General features: G+C 40.6%; 1 protein-coding gene across 5 annotated transcripts in view; it reads right to left on the bottom strand.

Moving 5' to 3' along the window:
* LOC123498081 (1-phosphatidylinositol 4,5-bisphosphate phosphodiesterase gamma plc-3-like) overlaps positions 1–14,024 on the bottom strand; it is a 109,458-nt gene that overhangs the window by 70,918 nt on the left and 24,516 nt on the right. For 2 of the 5 annotated variants that reach the window (XM_045245180.1, XM_045245185.1), the window contains exons 3-6: positions 7,731–7,816; positions 7,283–7,391; positions 6,213–6,410; positions 5,777–5,891 (exon numbers count right to left, since the gene is read on the bottom strand). In XM_045245180.1, coding sequence (XP_045101115.1) covers positions 5,777–5,891; positions 6,213–6,410; positions 7,283–7,391; positions 7,731–7,816 — 508 coding nt within the window. Of the gene's footprint in view, positions 1–5,776; positions 5,892–6,212; positions 6,411–7,282; positions 7,392–7,730; positions 7,865–8,983; positions 9,508–9,570; positions 11,949–14,024 lie in introns of those variants that run through there. The other 3 variants (XM_045245182.1, XM_045245181.1, XM_045245184.1) reach the window with 3 other exon arrangements.

The raw sequence follows: 14,024 nt of genomic DNA, 5'->3' as shown, positions 1-14,024 counted from the left end.
TCTGGCAGCTTGTGTGAGTGCCATCAGCATTACTAATTTCAATGTGAGTTCTTTTAGCATAAGGGTGTATAACGGTTCCAGAGTATGCAGCTGTTCCAGCACCAGCTTGACATCCCAGGTCTGTGTGTAACGGGGCATAGGAGGCCTCAGAAACCTGTTAACAAGAGGGTGATTCCCAGCTCTACATCCATCCACCACGATGCCAAGTGAAGAGAGGGCTCCCCTCGCTGTGTTGACACAGTCATAATCACCACCCCTGTGGAAAGTGTCAGATAGAAAATGTATGACATCTGTTAAACTGGGAGTAAGGGGATTGATGTGCCCTCTGTCACAAAACTGTATCCATCTGGTGACATGTGTCTAATACTGTCTCTGTGTTGCTGGTCTCCAGGAGGCCATGAGGATGTCCGTACCCGCTGTCGAAATGCCTCTTGCTCGCAGGTGTCACTGGACAAGAGACATGCCATCAACTGGGTGTGCTTCATGACTGGGTGTTACTCCTCTGAAGACGGATGCCGCAGAATGTCCTTCCTCCACATGATTAGCCAGGGTTCTCTGATGAGCATCTTCAGGATGGTTCCTATCCAAGGTTGTGAATGCCATAAGGGCACAATGAGCCACCCTCTCGCCATCTCTGCACGCATCTTTTGAAGGCATCTGGCAATCAGAGCAAAGGGGGGAAAAATGTAGACCAGAGAAAACTGTGACCAAGTTATGGAAAAGGCATCAAAGTGTTCTGCCTCTGGGTCAGGATGCCAAGAACAAAAACGAGGAACCTCGTTATTTAACCTAGAAGCAAACAGATCAATGCTGGGGATACCAAAGATGTTGCAAAGCTCTCTAAAAATACTCCCACATTTAATTTCCATTCATGTCTATCATTAAACTGTCGTGAAGCTGCACCTGTCATAGAATTACCACTTCCTGGGATGTGAGAACACATAATCCAAACATTGTTTTCTGCACACCAACCCCAGAGGTCCTGACAGATGTCATTACAGGATGGTGATTTCGTGCCTCCCATTTGATTGACATAAGCTACTGCTCTTGCGTTGGCGCAAAACACCTTAACATGCTTTCCTCTGATCAGATGGGCAAAGGACTTCACAGCAAATAGGATGGCTTTTAGTTCCTTCGAGTTTATATGCAACTCCACTTCAGTCGCGGACCATTTCCCATTAATACATTGGTCATAAAGGCATTCCCCCCCAACCCAAGTTAGAGGCATCAGTGTACAGGTCTAACTCTGTGCCAGGTCTAAAAATTTTCCTGTCCTGCACTGCAATATTAGTGATCCACCAAAGGAGATCTTTCTTCATGTCAGCCGTGAAGTCCATCCACTTGTCAAAGTTACCACCTGTCCGCTGCAATGCTGAGATTTTCGCCATCTCCAGCTTCCTATGATGCAGTTTCCCCATTTCTATTGTGGGAACTGCACAAATCAAGTATCCAATCACTTTGGCCACATTACTGATTGTGTCACAACTCTCATGAAAAAGGTGAGTCCAGCTTTGAACTATTTTCTCTCTCCTATCAGATAAAGTAACTGTCACTGATACAGAGTCTATGATGTTCCCCAAATACTCCAAACGCTGCGTGGGCACAAAGACAGATTTCTTCACGTTAATACAGAAACCCACCAGCTGAAGTAGCTCAAGCGTTGAATTGATACTTTCATAGCATCCTTCAACCGAACTGTGGGTAATAAGAGTGTCATCTATGTAACTTGTGATGGTGTAGCCTCTCTGTCTCAAAGTACCAAAAACAGGTTTCATTAGCTTAGTGAATAGGCGAGGCCCTTCAGAAACCCCATTTGGAAGGCAGGTGAATTGATAGATCTTGCCTTGCCACCGAAAACCAAGAAATTTAGTCTATTGCTCCTCAGCTATCCTGACAAAGTAGTAAGCATGTCTTAGGTCCACAGAGGCCATCTAATCACCCCTGTTAACAAGGCAAACTGCCTACTCAAAGTTTTCCATTTTAAAATGTTTGTAATCAATGTGCCTGTTTAGTTTTTCCAAGTTTAGTATCATCCTAAAGCCACCATCCTTATTCTGACGTAGAAAAACAGGGGATAAAATCTGTCCCTCCTGTCTTTGTGTCAGCTTTATAACCCCAAGGTCTAAAAGCTTGTTAACCTCCTGAGTAACAATGCACCTTTCTTCTTCACTAAAAACATAAGTAACATCCTCAGAAAATAAGTGACTGATATCATCTACATTGTAGCACATTGTCATCCAAATGACAATGTGCTACAATTTCAAGAATATGAGGATCACTTGTCAATTTTCGCCACTCATGCACAAAATGTTGAAGCCTGCCTGCTTCAAAGTCAAATTTTACCTCAGTTATTGCCAGGGGTTGTTGGGACCGCGGCCCCTGGAGATTTTTGCCTCCGAAGCCTGCCACGGGAAGGCCTGTCTGTGGTCTAGCTTTTGGCCATAAGCGCGGTGGCTATAGGGTTGGTACCTAGATGAAACACCCCGTGAGAGCCCTCTCCCAAAAAAGCCTCTGCCTGGTCCAGCACTGAACCTCCAAGTAGGTAACTGTTTCTTGAACATGAACTTAGACTTTAGTCTCTCAGACTCCTTGATGGTTCTGGCAGACTGAGAAACATCATCCCCAAAGAGGAATCTAGTCATTGAAGCCTTATCAGAGCACAAATGAGCATATTTCTGATTGATCTCCCGCTTAATGATGAATCTCCGTGTCAAGTTGTTCCTGTGGTTAGCATGGCCAAGTAAAGCCAGAGCACCATTAAGCATATGTATCTTGTTAGCCACCTTTGGGCGACCCTCCTGGGCAACCTTATCCAAAAACTGTGAGTGACTTGGTGATGATCGTGGCAGCCTTAACTATGTCCTTACTGACCTCTTTCATACAAAAGTCAGCCTTCCTTGCGTCTGTTTTCAGTGCATCCAACACCTGAGTGTTACACTCAACAGGTGCCAAAGCCGGACAGTTGCTCGGCCTATTCACAACATCAGCCTCCATAATCTCTTTGTACTTGTCCTCACGCATGCCACAGTCGAACACATGATCGACAATGTCAGCAACATGCTTGTCAATCCCGTCTGAGATTTCATCCACTGGGCCGTAAGACTTAGCACACTGCCTGAAGACACTATCCATGGGTAAATTGTCCTGAGAATCGCCGTCCAAGTCAACCTGCTGTACAGAGGGAAACCCAGAGAAACTTGGGCTGGCACCGCCTCCAACTCTCACCAAGGGAGGTGTGTTGACAACATGGCTGGCGACTCCACCGCCACCTGGCGCCTTGTTTCTCTTTTTCAGTTCTTCCAAATCCCCACATAAATCAGCCAAAACCTCCATAACCATATTCCAGGGTGGAGCACAGGCCTCTTCCCGAGAAGTAGAAGGCCTAGAAAGAGTAGGGGAAGGCAGGTAGACATCTCCTCCCTCCAAGCCGCTGGTAACGCCATGTGGAAGTTCCCGACCTGAACTTTCCCGGCAGGTAGAGCTCTTTCCTGTCTTGGAGGAGTCCTTTCTTGAGGTCCTTTGCCTTTATGCTGCCCGTAAGTGGGTGCAGCCCTCAAGCTCGGTGACGGCACGTCGGACAAACCCTCCTGGACAACAAACATGTTGGCGTGCGGGAGGCAAGAGCAGAACTGTTTGTTTATCAAGGAGAATGAGTCGTAAACTCTCTTCTCAGTGCACCAAAACAGGCAATCCCCTGCTCATGTATGGATAACAGGGTGACGTTGCAGCCAGCTCCTAAGCGGATAACAAGCCGAGGCAAAGCCTTTCCGCTCCAAACGAGGATAACGGGAAGAAGGCTGCCTGTACTTGAAGTCCAGGTCTGACCGTGACGACAACAACACAAGTACTGACGTGGCGAGGCAGCATGGTGTATCTCATAGGAAAGTGAGCGGTGGCAGAGGAGTGAATTGCAGACATAAAATCAGATTGTTAGTGCTAAGACAGCATAGAGCTTTAATAGATTTGATAAATATTTGGATGAGGAAAAGTGGTGAAAAGTTTCATGTAAGGGCTGCCACATGTAAGTCTGATGGCTCCTTGCAGTTTCCTTAATTTTCTTTAGTTCTTATAAAATAAAGACTATCCCTTCTCGAATAAGTACATGACATAATACTCCTTGTCTACTTGCAGTTTCACTTTTCTTATGTTCTTGTGAAATAAAGACCACCCTTTCCCTAATGCAGTCAGTGGTTCTTAAAGTCTCTTCAATTTATGGTGATCCATTTTAGATCAGTGATCTGAGCATGCAACTCGTGTTCCATTTACGATAGAAATCCAGATCCTGGTGATCTGATTGACCTTGATCACGATCTGCCTGATCTGGTGTTCAGAGGTGGGTTGTAGCAGACGATGCTCACTCGAGACCTCGTTAGCATGCCCAAGTTTGGGAAGATATTCATCTTCAAGAGGATGGCTTAAAACTTAAAGGAAGTGACTAGATGATAAGTAAAAGCTGCAGAAATGCTACTGCAGCCATAAAATAAGTAAGAATAGTAATAATGGACACCAGAAACAAGAGGAATATAATGAAGTACACCAAGCATGTTTTGATATTCTTTCATATTTGTTATTGGACAGCTTTCTTCTCCCAATGCTAGTTTTATGCAGTTCTGGAAATGTCCCTCTCTATATGTTGCTCTTTTTTTGTCACTTACTTCAGTGTGCCTCATTTCACCTGTCCTTTTTCCCTTCACAGGTTCTGACAGCAACCTCGAGTCCTTGAACTGCCAAAACCCAGACTTTTATGCCATGCCTGCCTCTAGCATTCCTGGGCCCCCCCCCCAGCAAGAATCCTCATGAAGAGGCAGTGCAACCGAAATGCCATCAGATACCACACCTGAGCATAGAGCAGTAGCATTCAACAGCATCTAAGGAATTCAACACACCTGACTTCTCCCTCCCACAATGTTCAGATGAGGGCTTTGCTCACATGTAATACAGATGCACTTGGAAAGCATACGAAGGTCCTACAAGATCTTGTAAGCTATGTTAGGACAGGAAAATGGAGCAGTAAAGGGAGAAAAGCCTGCAAATTCGGGAGTGTTTGGGCAAGAAATGGCCAGATTTAATGATAACCATGAAAAACATAAATCTTCAGAGGAGTAGAAACAGCAGTAGCAGCAGTGAGTGAGGCTTCCACCTCCCCATGTTACTCAAATTCCACTTTTAGAAAGCCTAGTGGTACTGAAGCCTCGTAGTGGGAGGAGATCCAAAACTTAACAAGGGCCTGCCTGGGGGGTATAACGAAACTGGCTGGGCGTATAGAAGCGTAGGTAGGAAGGGAGGAAGAGCCGGCACGGCATATCTCCCTTACAGTGATATACTTGTCATCGTTCTTAGCTACTAGAGATCTTGAATGCATGGTTAAATGCTAGAGAGAGTGCACTACATAAGTCCCACTTTCATCCTATTTCTGTACTTGACAGCAATGAGTGTGAAAAATGCAGCTTCACAAAGATATATGGATCTGAACATAGTTAAAATCCGAAGAGCCTCTCATTAAGAGAATGACAAATGTAATTAGAGAAATTTGTTTTTTTCAACTCATGCCCTCCTTGGAAATTACTGATGCCCCCTTGAAAGGATATGACTCCTAGGTTAAGAACCACTACCATACTATTTACATGACAATCATAATACTCCTTGTCTTCCTGTAGCTTCCTTACCTTCTTATGTTTTTGTGGAATAAAGACCATCCCTTCCCTAATGAATACATGACAATACTCATAACACTTTTGCCATAAGAGATGGATGTAAAAGGAATAAAATAACTCACCTCCAGTCTGGTAGTTAAGAGACACCATTTGACAACCATGGTTCCACATAGGCACTGGATTGTAATTTGAAGAATCCACACGTGTTGCCTTTGGATACACACGACTGAACCCAATCTGAGAGAATGAATATCTTAACGTGAAATCGGAATTTATGAATAAGCACTTCAATCACTTAACAATACACAATAAGTCTCTCCCTATACAAACAACACTGACAACTAAACTAAAATGTGATGATGCTAATGTTGAAGGTGCTGGTGAAGACACATTCAGACACTTAACTTATTTCTGTCATATAAATACAAAGTGATAAAAAATGCTTTTAATTTAATGTAGAGCACTTTAAGTCTCAAAGGCTTCTGGTAGATTACAAGCACTCTATAAAACACTTAAGGTACCTTTTATTATAACTGTCTATTAATTCCTATCACTAACCCTGTGAAAATCAATAAGGGCCTTTGGGATGGTCTGTATGTGGCGCTCCATCTTGCTTTCCGGAAAAGAGGATATTTCATAGGGGGAAGGCCGCTCCACTTTAAAATTCACACATTGGAAATACACCACCAGGTTACTCAGCTCCTGACTGATACGCTGCTCAGTCTCCTGTTGGCGAGTCTGAACGGTGGCACTTGCCTGGGGGATCATATGACAGTTAGAAATGATCAAGAGTGGTAGAAACTTTTTTGAGATTTGGTGATAGTGAAACTAATAGGAAAAATGAGGTCATCAAGGAAAAGTAAGGTTGTTGATGATGGTTGGTTGGTAGATCATACAATACTTAGAAGTGATGAAAGATAGGAAAGTTTTCCTCATTCAGTGACAATGAAAAGAATAGGACAAATGACACCATGAAGAATAATGAAGATCAGATCAATTAACATGAAATAAGTATCACATTAAAGGTGTGGGCAAACTATGGTCTGCTGGCTGCATGTGGCCTGCCAAAAGAATTCATGCAGCACTCTAAATGTTAGTAAATTTGAGAGAGAAAGTTAACAAGCAATGTCAAATAATCGTGAGCATTGTTTTTATTACCACAGGAGTATGTATGAGTGAATGTTAATTTTCTTTAAAGCATTTTTATTTTATGTCTTAGATATTTTGGGTTAATATACCATGCAGCCCTATAAAGTTGTAGATTTCTCAATGTGAATCTTGCATTGAAAAGTTTGCCCACTCCTTAATCAGGGCAAATGGAAACAAACTCTGAAACATTTATGTGCAGATGCAGTGTAATACCGTGAAAGAATACTTGATGTGATCATTTACTTGTTTATCACATGCAGTCAGAAGATACCTATGATAAGAAAATATAAAAGGAGGCTACCTGTAAAAATGTTCAAGATACACCAATGATTACCTAGTCTTTGCAGAGTAAAAGAGTGCCTGTCTGAAGCCACAGGTAGGTTACATCTTGAGGAGTTGATAAAGCAGGCAATGTGCAAGCTATGGCAAGCGACAATATATAAAACTATACACACCATGACATAAAAGATGAAACCTACCAAATCTCCTTTTGCAGCAACACGGTTTATCTTGTCCTTCCAATCTTTGGCCTGTTGCTCCGAAACACAGCCAATCTTCAGCTCTTGGTAATCACTAGCTAACATTAGTCTGCAAAACAAAAACTATTCACATTTTTCATGCATTTTGGATTTAGGAATAGAAGGGCAGTGATAGATACCTTACATTCTCCTATCATGCATGATTATTTTCACTAAAATACTGAGAGAGAGAGAGAGAGAGAGAGAGAGAGAGAGAGAGAGAGAGAGAGAGAGAGAGAGAGAGAGAGAGAGAGAGAGAGAGAGAGAGAGAGAGAGAGAGAGAGAGAGAGAGAGAGAGAGAGAGAGAGAGAGAGAGAGAGAGAGAGAACAGGGTAGATGAGAAAGAAAGAACAGGGAAGATGATGATTAAGTCTCCCTTGAAAAAGGTATGACAACTCCAAGCACTTGCCTTATGATAAATCTGATGCCCCACGGGTTGTCCTCTTCATAGGGCTCCACTGCTGCCTCAGCTCCTCGCAGGTCCAGGTTGCCTTTCTGTAAGTCACCAAACATAAAGCTGTCCTCTCCCTGTAGTGACCATGTCTAATACAAAACATAACATCATGCATTACTCTACAAAAGCACTATCATACTTAATGTTACTGTAACAGTTTGAATGCATCACATTATTATTCTTCTATAATCAGAAGAAAAATGCTTAGGTGTTTCTTTTGTGCATGAAAACACATGTAATGTAATTAAGTATCAGTACCTAATGCTATATAAAGCCTCATGTTAATGCATGTTTGTCTAGCAGATGCAGTTCAATATACAACTACTGTACTACCTCTGGGTATCACTCACTACTTACACACCACCACATTCAGACTAGCAGGGAGGTGACTGAGGTAAATATCTTACTTTTGTAGTATAAACCAAATGTCATAATATCAAGTTGATTGCATGTGTTGTTTATAACCAATGTGATATTCTGAAAGTGTTTCATGCTAGTGAATAATGTTACTTATAACAAATTGAGACTGAGAAACTGTCTGCAGTTCTTATGGTCAAGCCCACTCATCAATAAATAGTAGAAAAAGAACTGCTTTTCCTTGATCCTATGAAGATAGCTATGATCAGTAGAAAGGAATCACCAGTGAGTCATCAGAGACCTGCTGGTGTGGCTACACCTAACAATCTGGTAAGTAATGCAGTGACAATTGTGGACATAGTGGTTGCATCTAGGTAGAGGTTTGCAAATAAAAGAGAATTCTTAGTAGTATAATAGTAATAAACAATGCAGGAAAGGGATCAATGAAAATGTTTTGAAATTCAACACAGATGGTGAGAAAAAACTGATGGAAATTGCAAGGAAGCAGATAAAAAAATGTTTGAAACACTAAGCAAAGCAGCATCAAGAGACAGAGTATAGGAATAGCTGTAATGCACAAAATATTCTTAGAAACATAAAACAAAGTTAAATATATAGATTGAATATCCTAAATGCAACACAGGAAGAGATGAAAGATAAATGAGCCAAGCAGAATTGTAAGCTCAGTGGGCTGAAACATAAAAGATGAAATAAGAATGATTGTTGAAAGATACCGAGGAGTGAGAGTACAAGTAGACTGCTTAATAAATCAAACTAGGCCTCTTATTCAATACATAAAAATGAAATCAAGTGAAGCGGGTAACCAACACAAAGAAGACAAACAAATTAACCTGGATCTCCTCCACGTGGTTGGCTGGGAACCAGTGCTGCTGCAATCCCTCATAGTCCCCCTTCCACCACTCTGTCTCCACCTTGTTCACATTCTGAATAATGGCATGTCTTGGGAAAGTGAGCTCATCTGCATTCTGAGCAGTGTACCTGTACTTTGCTTTCACCTGAATCTGCAAGATGAGAAAACTAGCTGTTTCACCATCATCCTAATTAACTAATAACATCTAGGCAGCTCCCTGTCTAGAAATGCTGCATGAATGGATCTTCTTTTCTTGCAATTTGAAAGATCACAGACGCAATTAGCTTGAAAGCAGCAATAAATAACAACAATTCTGCTAAGGAAAGAAAGAGGCCAAAGACAGTCAGTTAGAGGAACTGTTGATTCCATCCTATTTGAAAAAGCAATATGAGTGGAATGCCTTATATATCTAAAATGTGAGAATTTCCACATACATAACTTAAAAGATTAGATAAAAAAATGTACTACTCAGACTAACATGTTAAGGTCTTTATATAAGGTCAAAATAAGAAATGCTATAATTACTACAGACATCAGTAAACATACAATAATGCTGCTGGTACTTACATTTATGAGGCAAGAGATGTAACCTTCTAGCTATCCAAACACCAAGCTGCTCCTAAATATAAATAAATTACAGAGAATGAAACACTATACTTAACTTTCCTTGACACTTTTTACTATTTCTTCTAAAGGTGCAACCACATTTGCACTTTTCTGTAAATTTTTTAACTTTGGGAAAAATGTCAAACGTTTGAGTGTCTTGTGTCACACATACATACTCAACTTTTCTGGCATATATTTGTCCCTTCTTCATGTAAGACTTGTCTCTGTGGTCCCAAGACAACAATGAATACCGATTACATTTATTGGAATATCCTCTGAAAGGCAAGTTTATTGGGGAACACTGGGAGGCTACTGTTCTTCCATTGTTAAGGCAAGGTAAGGAATGGCAAGGCAAGGCAAGGCAAAGCAAAGCATTTGTATAATTGTAAACAAATGGCAAGCAAACAACATAGAGTTGACAAAACATAAATGAAAAATTAATTAATACACACAAAAAAGATTCACTTGAGTGCCAATCCCAAAAGTGAGGTTAAGTTGACTCACTGAAAACGGAAGAATAAGTGTCTTGAAATCTTCTTAAGAGCTGAATCATGAGAAGAGAGGGGATTCCAAAGTTTACAAAAAAAGTGAATGGTTGAGAATACTGGGTGGACAAGATAAAGGAGAGAAAGTAGAGTTTTATACAGAGTTATCACAGAAGAGAGGGAGGCAAGTATTTAGAAAGACTAAAAGACCAGTTAGTGTGAAAATAGTGGATAGTGGTAAAAGACAGCAAAAGTTGTAACAGTGTGGCAATGACAGAGAGGCTAAAGACAGACAATTACAGAAGAGGAGAGTACAATTTTTTAATATAAAATGGTTTTTTTTTTCAGAGAATTAACAGACTAAAGGAGGTTTTTTGGATACCTCTTATCTGGAAACCCACCCGTTTGGGATCCATCACCGTGAGTGGAAGGCCCTTCACTCTTAAACCATGGCCAGAATTTGAAACCACGCACTTGGGACGTCTCGGCTCCCACAGCACATGTGGTTCTACTGCAGTAGATACCAAACTTCTCTGGCAAATAATGAAGTTTCCTAAAACTTATTTTGGTTTGAAAATTAAAGTTGTCCATCCATTCTGTCTTACTGATTTCAGATGGACCGAGTCAATGGCGAGAAGAAATCTTCAATATCAAGAGAAAAAAAATCAAGTAAAGTGGACCCTCGGACTTTGAACAAAAATTTCAACATTTTACCCTCAGAAGTCGAACCAAATTTGGACTTTGAAAAATCCAAATTCGGCCAAATGTAACTGAACCCGGGTCATATGTACCAGCAATGCTGGTGGAAGGCAAACACCAGTTTCCTGTTTGTTTTGGTTCCACATTCTTGACTTGCTTTTATTCCCAGCTGGGGTCAGGACATTTGACCAGTTTTTCATTTGACCAGGGTCACTTAACTAGGTAGAATAATTGAGTAAATTTTCATATAAGTACACTGATCTTGTAACTAACAAAAATACAAAAACTGTCGTGACAAAATTTCACATATATAAAACAAAACAAAGTTCTCATTGAGGCTGTATTGAGGTGTAGCCTCAAAGGCAAAGATTAGTATGTACATAATGCCAAGCCTCCCTAGTTCTCCCACACCATCATCTACGTGTGCTAAGAAGCTCACCATCAAAGGGCAAATAATACTGATTTTACATAGTTCAATTCTTATTTACTTAGATAAAAATCTAGGGTCTTGAGCAGACTAAAATGATTAGAATTGTTTCCTGTAGGGGAAAACAGTCTCAGATCTCAAAAAATTCAGACATCGAACAACCTTCTGGAACGAATTATATTCAAAGTCCGAGGATGACCACCAGTAGTTTTAATGAGGGGGTCAGTCAATGGCCCCAAAGTTCTCTGGAAATACACATTCCAAAACTATCTCTTGTGACACATCTTGATGTACTATATTTAAATGCTATAAAACATTGATTCCAAATTTTTATGCTAACAGCATCCACCAGTCTGGTGATGCACACTTTATAAAACAGTTACTATAAGCTAAATGCTCATAATTGTTCTCTGTTTTCATATTTACTTCTAATTCTAGTCATATTTATTTTGAAACATTTTCCACTGGTTTCTATAAGGATTAATGTTTCATCTGGTAAATTGCCAAAAGAATCAAATAAGTATTATTTGTGCTGACAGAATACTGTGATAGCCAAAATCATGGTGAGATGAAAGGGCTGTCTAATATCAGACACACTGACTTCTAAACACCCAACAAACTTTAAAGTAAAACTGGTGTGAATATGTTGTGGTTGAGTCCACTAACATATCAGAAATAAAGAACCAAGATGTAAGAGAAAAGGTTGTACAGGCAACCCCCGCTTAACGAAGGGGTTATGTTCCTAAAAAACACTTCATTAAGCGAAACTTCGTTAAGCAAACCGATTATAACAAGTTTGACCCCTGACTTGAACCTCCATTGAGAGTAAGCAAAGCGAGAGTGCATCATAGTACAGTGAAAGGTTTAATGAAAGTAAAAATTATGAAGCTAAACATTTAGGCAGTTTAATTTAAGTCATTACAATGTAAACTAATGTATGTATGTACGTAACTTTATAATGTTGTTGATCTAAATTCATGAAGGGAGGGAGAGTGAAACGGGAAAGACACTAACCGGCAGCCTGTGGAATGTAAACAAAGGGCGCATCATAGTGCCGCATACAAAACTTATGTACCACATTTCCACAAGGCTTTCCATTTTATCCATTGTAGAGTCACGAATTCAGGTGGTTGTTTTAGCTTGCAAAGAAGATACAATCTCACCAGCCTTCTTAATAGAGTCTGCTGACTTGAAAATAGTAGAGACAGTAGATGGAGTCAAGATGGTGGCGAGCAATACTATAGTTTTCTTGCCTCTCTCGTGTCTGTGAATAATATCCAGCATCACTTCAAGAGTAAGCGACTTTCTGGTCTTCTTAGGAACGCTAGGCCACATTGCAGGGCGTTTTGGTGGTAAGTTGAATGAGAAAAGACGACGCTGTTATGTTTTGAAGAGGGGAGTGAGTGGTGCGTTTGTTGTCCACGGGAGGCTTGATCTCGATCTTGATTCTACAGGTGTCCCAGGATTTCTCCTGAGGCAGGCCTTAGTATCGGCAGCTCCTGGTGTATTCAAAAGCCTGTCGGCTTGCGTGATATGGCGGGGGCTTTCAAACTTGGAAAAAATTACCTGGATAAAACTTCGTTAAAGCGAGTTTGGGGTTTGTTAAATGAGCAGATGGTAGTAAAATGAAACCTTTTTTGTGTGAACCTTCGTTAAACGGGGGTTGCCTGTATTTTCAAAAGGAGAGTACAACAACATAAGGAAGAAACTGGGAGACATGATTTAAAGACAAACAGCAACTCAAAAAGATGTTAGAAGGACACTGTGTCAACAATCTTCATCTCCTGCTATGATTTGGCATCAAAACATGGTTATTTCTTTCATGTATTTACCTACTTGTAATTTTACAGGGCCTGGGCTTTATGCTCGTGTGCCCCCGTCTCCATATCTACACTTATCCAATCTTTCCTTAAAACTGTGTACATTCGTTGCAAACACTACTTCTTTTGTTCAAACTGTTCCACGTCTCAACACATCTTTGCGGGAAACTATACTTTTTAATATATCTTAGCACAGATAACAGTAGATCTGGATTTGACACGAAAATCCCTGCGCTGCGGTAACGTACCCAAAGCCGGAGAACGGACCTTAAATTTCAAACTTCGAAATCTCAGCTCCTAGCCAACATGAATCTATGAAAATCACTGTGAAGCAAGCTGTGTTTAATTCAATGCCTGAAAGCGATATCTAAATCCATACAACCGTGTCATTGTACCGCTCAGTTATACGAGTCAAACACGAGAATTTATATAGTACCAGGTGGATGTTTAAATACAACTTTAAGCTTACAGCTGTATTTCAAACACAAAATGTAAATTTTGTATCACTTATAAATTACTTTACATGATTTTGGCTGTCCACTTGCTCATCTCTTCTTCACACCTGTGAGTTTACGCCTCTTGTCATCACTCTGTGACCGTGTTCTACCTTCTGTGGCGACACCAGGTTTGCGCTTGGCGTGGACATCACTGTTGGTGTCTTCCTATCCCTCCCCTTATATGTGTCAGAGATGTTGCACTAGCGTACTCTATATAATTTCATAAATAAAAATGCAACTTTTCGTTTTCTTTTTTTAAGAAGACTATTTACAAAGCGCGTAGGCGGGCTTTATTTTTTTTACATCATTAACGCGAAGAAATATATCGCAGTAGTCACTGTCTAGGCATTGTTTCCTACCATTCTAGTCACTATTAATTAGAAAATTTTTATTTTTTAATTTTTTTTTTTATTTATACCATGTGGGCTTTTCACGGGAATTTATGGGCTAAAGGGGATACTTTTGGGTACCCTCTATCTCAAAGGCC

Source organism: Portunus trituberculatus, chromosome 47 (assembly GCF_017591435.1).
Source record: "Portunus trituberculatus isolate SZX2019 chromosome 47, ASM1759143v1, whole genome shotgun sequence".
NCBI lineage: Eukaryota > Metazoa > Arthropoda > Malacostraca > Decapoda > Portunidae > Portunus > Portunus trituberculatus.
The sequence above is the reverse complement of the archived record's forward strand: the minus strand, read 5'-3'. Positions and strand labels throughout refer to the sequence as shown.